Source organism: Schistocerca americana, chromosome 1, assembly GCF_021461395.2.
Source record: "Schistocerca americana isolate TAMUIC-IGC-003095 chromosome 1, iqSchAmer2.1, whole genome shotgun sequence".
Taxonomy (NCBI): Eukaryota; Metazoa; Arthropoda; class Insecta; order Orthoptera; family Acrididae; genus Schistocerca; species Schistocerca americana.
The window spans coordinates 34841833-34855235 of NC_060119.1; the positions used below are offsets into that span (position 1 = coordinate 34841833).

The 13403-nt window shown below is 39.6% G+C and overlaps 1 protein-coding gene across 4 annotated transcripts in view; it reads right to left on the reverse strand.

Annotated features, from left to right (window-relative positions):
- LOC124546611 (phosphofurin acidic cluster sorting protein 2-like) overlaps positions 1 to 13403 on the reverse strand; it is a 676573-nt gene that overhangs the window by 22879 nt on the left and 640291 nt on the right. For all 4 annotated transcript variants that reach the window (XM_047125051.1, XM_047125049.1, XM_047125052.1 and 1 more), the window contains exon 17: positions 10533 to 10993. In XM_047125051.1, the coding sequence (XP_046981007.1) occupies positions 10533 to 10993 (461 nt within the window). The remainder of the gene's footprint in view (positions 1 to 10532; positions 10994 to 13403) is intronic.

Consider the following 13403-nt stretch of genomic DNA (forward strand, 5'->3'; position numbering starts at 1 on the left):
ATTGACCAAAGAATAAAAGTGTGTGTGTGTGTGTGTGTGTGTGTGTGTGTAATAATCTCAGTGTAAACATACAGATAGGAACTAAAAAATGTAATATACAATAAAACTATTAAAACGTGTTGTGAAATGGGGAGTTTGGAAATTTAAATTTGACTTAGTATGTAGGTACCAGTAATATGAATAATTGTGTGTGTCAGTGTGGAAATCATGTATGGCTAATTTTATCTGTTATTTGTGGGTAATTATGAGTGGAATCACTACTTTGGTCTTGATTAGTCATAAGTAAAACACCAGCAAAATTGTTGAAATATCTCCTTCTAACATATTCAGTGCACAAATTCAGAATTTTTTGAAACCAGCAACTAAAGGCTCATTAATCAGCAACAGATCATGCCATCTAACAACCCACAAAAAAGCATACTTCCACACAATGTTATGGAGAATGATAAATTTTCAACTGGTTGATGGTGAAATTAACAAAGATATAACAGTTCTTGCAAATCTAGCCAGTGTAAATGATTTTGATCTAAAAATGATAAAAGAAGTGAACAAGCAAAGGTTGAAAATTGCACAGAAGTCACTGACTGATGACATTACTGTAGATACAGAAATGACTAAACATAAGACTAATTTTGCTGTTCTGTCATTGTACTATTTCAGCCAAAATATCCAGAACTTATAACCATACAAAAATCAACACTGTATCTTGCATGGAAAACAACACTAAAACATTACACAACACATACATTTCAAAACATTTTTGAAAACTTTAGCTTTGAAGCCCTACATCAGATGAAGAAACAGAAGAAAATGAGTATTTTAGTCATTTTACAAGTCATCCACATAAAATAAAATAAAAAAGAAGAAGAAAGAAATGAAAAACATAAGACATCTCAACGATTTTGCTGGAATTCCACTTAAAAATCAAGACAAAAAATTGTGTCTCCATTCATAATTCCCACACCAACAGATAAGATTACTCATACATAATTTTCACACTGACAGATAAAATTAGTCATATTACTAGTATCTTACACTTAGAGATATACAAACTGATCCAGTTGATATGGGAGAAGGAGACACTGCCAGAAGAATGGAAATTGGCTATAATATGCCCAATATACAAGAAGGGAAGCAAAATGGAATGCGTTAACTACAGAGGAATCAGCTTGTTGAATGAAACGTATAAGGTGCTGTCCATCATCATCCTCAGAAAATTGCAACCATTCATAGAGAACAGTATACAGGAGTACCAAGCTGGCTTTCGACCAAACCAATTGACAATAGATCACATTTTCACACTAAGACATTGGGAATATGATAAAGATATCTACAGCCTGTTCGTCGATTTTCAATGTGCATATGACAGCATCCACAGCAATAGCCTATACAGTGCAGTGCGGGACTTCAGAATACCTGAGAAGCTAGTGAGAATGGTGCAAGTTTGTATGGAAGGGTCAAAGGCAGCAGTGCGTTTCCAAGGAGCCACATCAGAAACATTCGAGATTGAAACAGGTCTCAGACAAGGGGATGCTCTCTCATATGTTCTGTTCAATGTCACCTTAGAGAAAGTAATAAAAGAGAGTAGGCAACAGGAGTGGGCCGGAGTAGAGATGGACGGTAACTTCAATTGCCTCGCATACGCAGACGACGTAGTACTGTTTAGTGAATCAAAGCACGAGTTGAAAGAACTGTACCAGAAAATGGACAATAATGCACAGAAGGTAGGGCTCAAAGTGAATCGAGACAAAACAGAGTTCATGCAATTAGGAAGAAGACAAGAGCAGGTATAATTTCTTGAGATAGATGGCAAGAGGTTCAAGAGAGTAGACCAGTTCAAATACTTGGGATCTTGGTTTACCACGGACAACAACATAAAAATGGACATCAAGGAAAGAGTAGCAGTGGGAACGAAATGTATGCATTCCCTCGGAGAGACGCTTGGCTCTAAATCGATCTCAGTGAACACAAAGATGAAAATCTACAATACAGTGATATTCCCAGCAGTAATGTATGGTTCAGAAACATGGAGCACGACTAAGCGATAAAGGGGAAAACTAATAATATATGAAAGAAGAGTAATGAGGAAGATATGGGGACCAGTTTTAGATAACAGAGAATGGAGGAGGAGGAAAAACAAGGAAATCTACCTTCTGATGTGACAACCAACTATCCTACAGAAGATAAAGAGCAAAAGAATACAATGGGTGGGCCATGTAACCCGTATGCCAGACTGAAGACAGGCAAAGATGGCACTAGCGGGGAAAGCAAACACCAAGTGCCCCATTGGACGACCAAGGCAGCACTGGATGGATGACCTGGTGAAGGACCTAGCAGCCCTGGGAATTGAAGGCACCTGGAGGAACCGGGCACAAAACAGGAAGGAATGGAGGCAGTTTGTGGAAGCAGCCGCGTGGTCTGCAGGGCCTGTGATCACTGAATGTCTATCTAACTAGTATCTACATACTAAGAGAAATTTAAATTTTTGAACTCCTAATTTCACAAGATTTTTTTAATAGTTTTATTTCATACTGTTTTATTAGTTGCTATCTGCACATATCAACTGACGAGGGAACTGACCACTCCAACATGTTCAAACCTGCCCTGATTTTTTTTTAATGTAGGAAGAGTACACCAAAAGAAACAATTTCAAAATTTTAGCTGGTAACAAATGATTCAAATGGCTCTGAGCACTAAGGGACTTAACATCTGAGGTCATCAGTCCCCAAGAACTTAGAACTACTTAAACCTAACTAACCTAAGGACATCACACACATCCATGCCTGAGGCAGGATTCGAACCTGCGACCGTATCGGTCGGGCAGTTCCAGACTGAAGCGCCTAGAACCGCTCGGCCACACCGACCGGCAGCTGGTAAGACCCACTGCAAGTATTTCTTTGAAAAAATATTGCAATTTACCAAACTCCTGACTTGCCACGCAGCTTGAGAGTTGTGCATCCTGCTGCAGCTGTAGTAGACAGTGCATGCACAAGCCAGTGGGCACGTATCCTCGAATGATGGAATATCGTTAAACAGATAACATGACACAACACAATCATTAATCGTGAAGTGAATTACGCTTTCCGTTGATACTTTCTGTGACACAATCGTTTATAGTTACTATTTGCTTGAATTTGCAACTCATTTAATATTCATAATAATTAGCAGTTGCCTTTGCGGTATCACTAAATGTTAACAATGAAGATAAAACCGGATTTTCTTTGTGAGTTCTTCACATATGCCTGCTAATAGCTTCTGTCTTTGTACAAGTTCCAGAGTTTCACAGTAATGTGGAATCCAGTTAATGTTTTCAGTCTTGCAAAGATAAAATATGAAGAAGGTGGTACGCAGTCAAAGTCACCAACTTCTCCTGAAGACCTATGTGTGTGTTATTTAGTATGAACTTCTTGGAATCCATTCAAATGATGTCAACATTTCATTAGAAATTGTGGTAACATTAGAAGAAACAGGAAATAACTTGGGCAATTCTTTGAATTGTGATTCAAACGATTATTGTTGTGCTAATTGAAGTCCAGAACAATAACAGAGTACCTTCCAAGTCCACAGGAAATATGTACAATAATAGCTTTCAGTGACAAAGAAAAGGCTGTAAACTTTTTGGTTAAATGAAGGAAAGAGAAAACGCTTAAACTTAAGCAGTGTGCAAAGCCGATTTCATTTCAGAAAATCTGAACATGAATTGTATAGATAGCAGAAAGGTTTACATGAAGTACAAAGTATGCACCAAAATGAAACTTGCAAAAGTGTGAAAGAAAAACTGTTCAAAAGATTTAGAACTGCTTAAGAGAGTCAGTGCACTGTTACCAATGAAAATCTACGAGACTGGGTGCTCTGAACTGTAAGTGACATGAAAAATACTGATTTCCAGGCTTCTTTGATATGGTTAAACAGATTCATGAGAATATATGGAAAAGGAAGTTACAAAATTATGAAGTTTAGCTCCAGTAAACAAGTACGTGAGATGTCATTAATAGGAAATAGAGAAATTCATCGCTGACCTGAAGATGAAGCTTCTCGTTATCCCCTAAAAGCTGCATATACAGCCAATCAGTCAGGTTTTCTTCAAACCATAATTTAACATTTTGAGTGTGCTTGTGTAGGCAGTGACTGCTATGACACGTTTGTATACAACAATACCAAGTGAGGCGTAGTGGCTAGCACACTCATTTCACATTCGGAAGGATGATAGTTCAAAACTGCATCCAGCCATCCAGGTTTAGGTTTTCTGTGATTTCCCTAAATCACTTCAGGCAAATGTCAGAATGGTTTCTTTGAAAGGGCACGGCTGATTTGCTTTGTTATCATGACACAATCCAAGCTTGCGCTCCATCTCTAATGACCTCAATGTCTACAGGACATTAAACCCAATCTTCTTTCCTTCCTTCATATACTACAATGTCAGTGATAAGTATCAGTGGATTACTGTTTCCGCAACTTTATCTCTGTCTTCAGGAAATTCACGGCAAATTATGACAAAAAAAGGACTGATTGCTTGCAAAAGTCTCGTAATCTGAAGAAAATGGGAGAGAATAATTTTCAATGATATATCTGAAACGTAGTCTTATCATTTGCAGAGAATAATCCATTTGTTGGACTTATGGCCTGGTCTTAATGACACCTCTTCTGGTACTGCACGCCACGGCATTTGAATCCGCGCCAGACGTCATGGACGTCGAAGACCCAGAGAGGTATCTGCACCATTGCACTGTAAGCTGTGGCGGCATGCGTCTCCTGGCTCGTTTTTAGTGTGAGGGCGCCACCGTGGAACACGTGGTCCCAGCGGCCAATAGCATACTTAAGCGCCTGCCTTGCACTCAGCCAGCATCATGTGCATCTCAGGACATATCGCCTCAGACAGTGTATTGACTTTAGTGTTTCTATTCCAGTGGACATGGTTGTCTTGTTTGGTTTGTTACTCTGTTGTCTGTTCTTGTTGTGTCGTAACGTCCTCCATTGGTCGTGTCCGTCCTCTCCTGTTATGTTGTTGTTCACGGGCCGCTCCGCGGGTCCCGCTGCATTTCCGTCACTACTACCCTGCAACCGTTCCAGTCGCCATTACACCACCTCTGATTTTAGGAGGATGATGAAAAAACTGTCAGTATAATTCACATTCCACCCACAACTAATAATATGATTCAGACCCTCTGTAAAAAGGTTTTTCATCAGGGTACAGCACTTTTCAGATAATTGTTGAACAGTATAATTTTCAATAGCTCTTGGTCATTTCAGGTTTATCAGCAGTAAAGTGTTATTGAACTTCAGTTTGCATCACCAACATTTACGAATTTGATCAAGTATGCCTAGTACACAGCACAATATGCAGACCTACAGCATCAGCATTTCTCACTCCATTCCTGTTCTGTCTAAATAAAACTAGTAATTACTGCTACTTGCCTGAATGCATTAATTTTTCTTTAATCAGGAGTACCTGGTATAAGGTGAATGTTTGTTTCTGTCACCCAGTAGGCACTCCGCATGAAGTGTTGCATTGTTAGCAAAATATACATTATTCAAAATTATCATACGAACTGTGATACAATAACTGTTATAAAATACTTAAGGTCAACAAATTAATAAAATACTTAAGGTCAACAAATTAATGTGCCAACTAATGAAAGTCTTCTGTATTGTAACATCATACACTACCTTGATTTTCTTTCCTCTGCCAGTCACTTGTGTAACAATTTCATCTGCAACAGTTTAGCTATGAATATGAACTGTTAGTTATTCAAAAGAATTAATGAAGTGAGTCATTTTTGTATGGTTTAAGTGCTTAGAATTCATGTGTGTGCACTCTGGACGTTGCACTTGTCAGGGCTAGATCTGCTTATTTGCAGACTCGAGTGCTAGGCAGAGAGGGGCTGTACAAACTGCTATAATACGCAGTTCTTTGTATAGCAAAAATGGGTAACTAATAGTTTTTTAAAATACTTGCAGTGCAATTTAGCAACTAACATTTTGAACTGCATTTCTTTCAGCATACTCTACATGCGTGAAAAATTTCAGGGTAGGTTTTGACAAGTTTGATTGGACCATTCTCTTGTGAGGTTATTAGATACCCACTCTCTCACTCTTGTCAAGATAAATAAATAAATAATATCTCTGCACATTTCTCATCTCATGTGCACAAACCAGATGTCAGCACATCAGGTACAGTTGCAGTTTGTAAACCGATATGAATGGAGACACACTGTGAAGATGCTGCCAATTTAGACGTTTTGCAAATTTAAAGGTAATTATTTTTCCCCTAATGGTATAAGTAATGTAATATGATTTTCCATACAGTTAATCACTAGAAAATTACTCCATAAATCAAAATTGGTGGTGTAAAAAAAGATTAAATAAATAACAGCTTATGTACAAAAAAATACCTCTTTCATCGAATGACAGTAGGCTAACAAGACAAGTTTCAATTACATTTCCAACTTAAGAACCTTCACATGGCTGGAAGAGAGACAAAGGGATCTGAAAAGACTACACATCACAGAAGACACCTTATAGGACAGGGAAAATTTCAGGCTTCTCAAAATACAGCAAAATTTCCTTTCCAGAAAAAAAAACCCACAATATGGGAGAGTGACAGGAAATGAACAGAGGCAGGCCATCAGCCAACCTGTGAAGAAGTTATGGGAAGACGAGAAGAAAAAAAAAGTACCATGGTTTGAGGTTCTGTAGGTGGTTTTGAAATTGGCCAAATTCTGCTATTAAAAAAAAAAAGCAATAAAAGTGTTACAAAATGAATAACATAAAAACAGATGACAGAACTCACTTTTACAGTAACAACAGATGTCTTAGTTGCTTCCTGAGTTGTCAGACACACACAGATGGCGGAAACAAATAGATTACCACGATACGTCCTCACCATATAGAGAAGACATTAAGTCGCAGACAGGCACAACAAAAAAGACTGCTACACATTTTAACCTTTCAGCCAAAAGGCCTTCACACAAGAACAACTCGCATACACGACCAGTGTCTCTGCTGCTGTGGCTGCACATTGTTGTTATTCCATCCTGAGCATCCCATTGTTTGAGTTTACCATGATATGCATAACTTGTAACTTTGACATACAATAACAAGAAGAAGCCTTGTAACAAGTGTGGCAGACTATAAAGGGTAGAGAGGAAGACTTGAACAATACAGAAATAGAAGAGAGAGAATACTTTGTGCTTGTTTGGAGGCAAAATACAACATATAATAATACAGATATGAAGGTGCTGGATAACTGTCCATATGTGTGTGTCTTTGTATTTGCAAACTTAACTATATAACAGCAAATCTATCATTTTCCAAATATACTCCTAAAAATTGAATTAAATACACCTGCTGCATTGGATAAAGGGAGGGTGGTGTGTGTGTGTGTGTGTGTGTGTGTGTGTGTGTGTGTGAGAGAGAGAGAGAGAGAGAGAGAGAGAGAGAGAGAGAGAGAGAGAGAGAGAGTACTCAAGATTTGTCAGACCTTATGTGGCCATCGGCATGACAGTTGAATGCAGGATGGACAAGGTACACAGTATCATCACATGTGATCACAGCCACACTGTGAATGCCTCTATCTCGAAAGTCGTGAAAAGCCCTGGAGTTTTTACTTGCCACAATCTTGAGCGCACCTCTCTTTTAGTCAACTGCCATGGGCAGTAAGGTTTTGAGAGAGGATGCTGTTCAAAATCACAGACTGTTATAGCAAAGCATCCGGTAATTCAGTAATGGACTCCTTCACCATATGAGCTGCCACACCATCCGAAACCACCTCCTTGCCATGGGATACAAAAGTACCACCGGACATGTTTACCTCTGCTCACCACATGTCACAGAGCACAGATATAAGCAAGGAAAAGGACTTCATTGAGCGATCAACTGCATATGCATTAGTGCAGGGTGAGTCAAAAGGGACCTTACAACTTTATAATCATATAGATATTTATTGAGATAACTTACGGAATTGGTTGATGTGTCATTTTGTAATAACCACCTCAAGTTTCACAGAAAAGCGTCATTTTGGTTCAATGTGACTGCCATTTGTAATGTGGCAAACATCCCACTGATAATCAATTTCACCCCGTGCTCATGGTGGCAAATAAGGTGTAAGTCATGCAATGGCAGCATAGATTCAGTTTCTAAGGTCAGCTAAATTGTCTGGTAAGGTAAAACGTACACACGGGCTTTAATGAAACCCTAGAGAAAGAAATCCAGTGGTGTCACATCTGGGGAGTGAGGCAGCCATGCGATTGGCCCTTCATGCCCAATCCAACAAACTAGGAAGCGATTATGGAGGAAATCTCAAACTTTCATGAGGAAGTGAGGTAGTGCACTGTCTTGCTGGTAGTAAACCATTCCATCTCAGTCATCTTCATCAATCTGCTGAATTAAAAAGTTTTCAAGTGTATCCAGGTACACAATACCAGTGACAGTTCTCTTCATGAAGAAGAAAGGGCCATACACTTTCAGTTCACAAAACACAGTAACTTTGGGGCTGTCATACACATGTTCCTGGGTTGCATGTGGAGTTTCACTGTCCCATGTTCTGCAGCCGTGGATATTCACCATGTCACTGATATGAAATGTTGACTCAAAGCTTAAGACAACTGTGTTCATGAATGTCTCGTCGTCCTATATCCGATGCAAGATTTCCATACAGAATTCCTCATGAATAACATCTGCATCACTAATGTGCTGTGCCATTGTGAACCTGTATGGTTCATAAACATCTACACGGTACTTGCCTAACAGGCTTTTGTGGAATGGCGGTTTTGCAAGATGCAAATCGTATTGATTTTTGTGGACTGTGAACAAAGCTCTCCCTAACCTGTTTGACATAATCATAAACATGCAGGTGACCTGGTGATTTGTCATGCTGCAATGAACAACCTGTCTCAACAAAGTTCTTATGGCAAAAGTAAATTGTAGGCCTGGGTGGATGTTGTTTAGCATTTTCGGTATGAAATTTACACTGAACACATATTGCAGAGTTTGTTTCATGAAACCAAAAGACATAGTGAGCACATCCCACACCAGTGAAAGAAGCCATTTTTAACCATGCACTATGCAGGCACTCCTGGTGACAGGATGGGGTACTGATGCACTATGTGAGTCAAACTTGAGGTTTCCAGAATGAGATTTTCACTCTGCAGCGGAGTGTGCGCTGATATGAAACTTCCTGGCAGATTAAAACTGTGTGCCCGACCGAGACTCGAACTCGGGACCTTTGCCTTTCGCGGGCAAGTGCTCTACCAACTGAGCTACCGAAGCACGACTCACGCCCGGTACTCACGGCTTTACTTCTGCCAGTACCTCGTCTCCCACCTTCCAAACTTTACAGAAGCTCTCCTGCGAACCTTGCAGAACTAGCACTCCTGAAAGAAAGGATATTGCGGAGACATGGCTTAGCCACAGCCTGGGGGATGTTTCCAGAATGAGATTTTCACTCTGCAGCGGAGTGTGCGCTGATATGAAACTTCCTGGCAGATTAAAACTGTGTGCGAGGAATGACACATCTACTGATTCTGTAAGTTATCTCAATAAACTTCTGTATCAGTCCAAAGTTGTAAAGTCCTTTTTGGCTGACCCTGTATTTGTTGATGGCAGGGCACAAATAATGTTTTGCGAGGATTGTGGAGGTATTATCAAGTTCGGTATGTTTACAAGGAATACAGTGGGGCCCTTGTTACATCTGCCATGGTCACACAGTGCTGAAGGATACAGGAACCTACTGCCCAATCATGTGCATCAGTTTGTTCACCTACACCACCCCACAGCCAACCTGTGTCTTCAATAGGGCTATGTGGCATCCCATCCCTTTGGAACTGTATCTGACTAATTGAGAAACTCTCCAAAGATGTAGGTATCTGTGTGGTTCCTCAGGCCATCCAGCCTCAATCATACTCAGAACATCTGGGATGCTACTGAGAGAGACGTGTGCACCTTGGATCCAGACCAATATTTGTGAGTCATGGGGAGCACATGAGCAGTCACAGGTCATGATGATTACTCAGTGTTCATTGCGTCTCGTGGAGTTATTGTCATAATGAGTTGTCAGTATTGACAGGATGAAAAATAGTTCTACCTGCTGTGCCTGTAATTCAATTGTTTGTTAGTACATTTAGTTTGTAAAGATACAATTGCATCTCAAAGAAAAATTCTACCAATGGCAAAAAGGGGTGGGAGCAGAAATCTTGGTATAACTCCTTTGTCTTGTAAGGTTTTCTGTGTATGGACGACTTCATGATTCATGATCCTCATTGAACAGGTATTTTATATCACCTGGTTTTATATCTTCCTACAAATTACTTTGGGTCTCTACTGTGAGACCTTATTCACAGCTTTTTGTATTCTCTTAAGAGAAAATTGATTTGCAAAATTATTACATCATCATGATTATGGAAGAGAGAAAACTGCAAGGTTACTGCAAAATATCAGAGCTGCTGTCTATAATTACAAAACTGTAAATAACAGTGCACTTCTCTTGTTATAAGACACATGATGGGTATTTCTCATAAAGTACCACTAGGACTCACTTTTTTGTTTCTTCTCTTTGGTGGAATAGCTCATAATGAAGTACTGGTTTGGATGTTCGCCAGCTGATGGAAGTCGCTGAACTTGAAGATTACGAAACGTCATCTTCAGTGTTGATTTTGTTGAGTCACCCTTTCCTTTACCTTGGGGCTGTGTAAAATCTGCAGCTTTCCCACTTAAGACAGCACCCAGCCAGAAATCTAACTGCAGTTCCATTGGTTCCTGAAGTGTCTGCTGAAGTAGTTGTTGCTGAGGCAGTTGTTGTTGTAATACTGATGATTGCTGCTGCTGCTGCTGCTGTTGCTGCTGCTGCTGTTGCAACTGTTGTTGTTGTTGTTGTTGTTGCTGCTGCTGCTGTTGTTGTTGCTGCTGCTGCTGTTGTTGCTGCACTAGAAACTGCTGCTGTGTTTGTTGCTGGGTTTGTGGCTGCTGTTGCTGTGTCTGCAGCAACAGCTGCTGATCCCTAAAAAAGACAATAAACAAATCATAAACAAAAGTGTACAGAAGTTCTTAATATGGAGTTAGGGTTACACAGATCAGAATCAATGGCACTATTTATTCTACTGGGTTTGTGGCTGTAATATAGTAGCTAATCAATATAAATCATGTCTGACAATTAAATACAGAAACTGCAACAATGTATAACTGGTCACCTGATTGACATATTACAAGGGTAATTCAAATCAAAACCTTGAAAGTTCTGTAAAATTTCGAAAAGTCATGTGATGTAGTTGGTAAATGGCAGTAATGTTCCTTAAAGTGACTGACAGGTGGCAGAGTGATGTTGCAACACAGGTAATGGCAGCAACATCCACAAAAAGATGGCTTCCCCCTTGTCAACATGCACTGCGATTGAGCAGCAATCTGTAATGCGTTGTTGTTGTTGTTTTTAAGTTTAAAAGCAGTGTAACTTCTGTGGAGGATGCCCCAAGAGCAAGACAGGCTCAACACATAGTGGCAGATGAGGACATTGCACTAGTGGAGAAGCTTGAGAAGGAGAACAGACATGTAACTCTGAATGAAACAGCTAAAAGTTTGAAGTTCAGTGTTGGTATAAAGCAGAATATTGTTCACAATGCACAGCACTTCAATGAGACCTCTGCAGGATGGGTGCCACATCAATTGATTGCTGAACTGAAAGACCGTCAAGTTGATGTGCCTGTGAAGAACTTTTGCATTGTTTCCACATCAAAGGTGATTCATTTCAGGGGAAAATTGTTACAGGTGATGATATTAGGGTCCAGTGACACCAGCCAGAAAAGAAAAGGTCAAGCAAGGAATGGTGCCACAGTTCATCACTGAAACCAAAAAAATTCCACACTCCCCCTTCTGCTGAAACATCTTATTCTCTTCTTTGATGGAACTGGCATGATTTCGAAGCTTGATATGGATGAGGGAGTGCTGGTAACCAGCACTTATTATTCAGACATGCTGAAAAGTCAACTTCGCCCTACAGTCAGGAGTAAACAAAGGACTTGTGACTTCAGGAGTATTTCTACATCATGACAACACCTGAACATGTACAGTCGATAAGACTGTTGAGACTATTCAGGAAATTAAATCAAAATGTCTGGAACATCGTCCTTATTCACCAGACCTTGCTCCTAGTGACTTTCATCTGTTCAGTGCACTCAAAGAAGCAATGGGAGGGAGGCATTTCAGAAGCGACAAAGAGGTGAAAACCACGGTGCACGACTGGTTATACATGCGACCAAAAGAATTCTTTCATCGTGGTGTGTATGCACTCCTAAAGCTGTGGAATACATGCATTCAGCGTCAGGGAGACTATGTCAAAAAATGACTTCTAAGTTTTTTGTTGATTGTTACAATTAGAAATATTATAGCACTTTTAAGGTTTTCGTTCGAATCACCCTCGTATAAAGATTTCACAGGAAAGCTGTAGAAAGATCAGTGAAAAAGGTATTCCAAGTACAGGAAATTGTGAACCAACATAACAGCAGTTTTATGGTCATTCATTATTATAATCCAGAACCAACATAAAAATGATTGCGTGTGTGGGATTTAGGAAATTATACATAGGGGTTGTCAGTCCCTCACAAAAATAATCCCAGTCAAATGACGTTCAAAGGTGTAAGATTTAATGGGCATAATATACTAACTCAGTTAAAGACAGGCACAACAAAAAGACTGCTCTGAGTTTGAGGTTTCAGCCATAAGGCCTTCTTCTGAAGTAGAAAACACATTCACACAAGCACATACTGAGGCCTCAGCGGCCAGAGACAGTATTCATGTGTGTGTGAGTTGTGCTTGTGAAAGTGTGTGCATGTTTTCTACTTCAGATAAGAGTCTTGTGGCTGAAAATTCAAATGTATAGCAGTCTTTTTGTTGTGCCTGTTTGCAAATCAACATCTCCTCTGTATGGTGAGTAGCAATCTATCCTTTCTGGGATTGTCAAAATTCCATCCTGGATTTTCCACTGTTTGATTTTAAACTCAGTTAAAACCACACTCACTTTCTCCCATTTTCCACATTCACCTGAATAATGACAAACTGCAACTCAAACTGAAAATGTATAAGCATAATCTGTCTTCTAAAACATACTAAAAATCTGGGCAGAACAACAAGTAGGCTAAAATAAGAACTCAAAAAAGTCTGACAAGCTTATAATTTACAAAAAAAGCATATATGAGCCAATCACCCTGACAACACCATTGAAATAACATGGGAAGTAGATCAGAATAAAATGAGTGAGCAAATAATTGGACAAGCCAGTTTCCATGCTCTTGCTGAACAGTAAAATACAATCTACTGAAATGCATATGCCACAAGTATTGCACACTCCAAGATCCTCATGTTCTAGTGGAAAGTCATGTGCTCTTGTACTTTATACTATTTGTAGTTGAGCGAGAAGG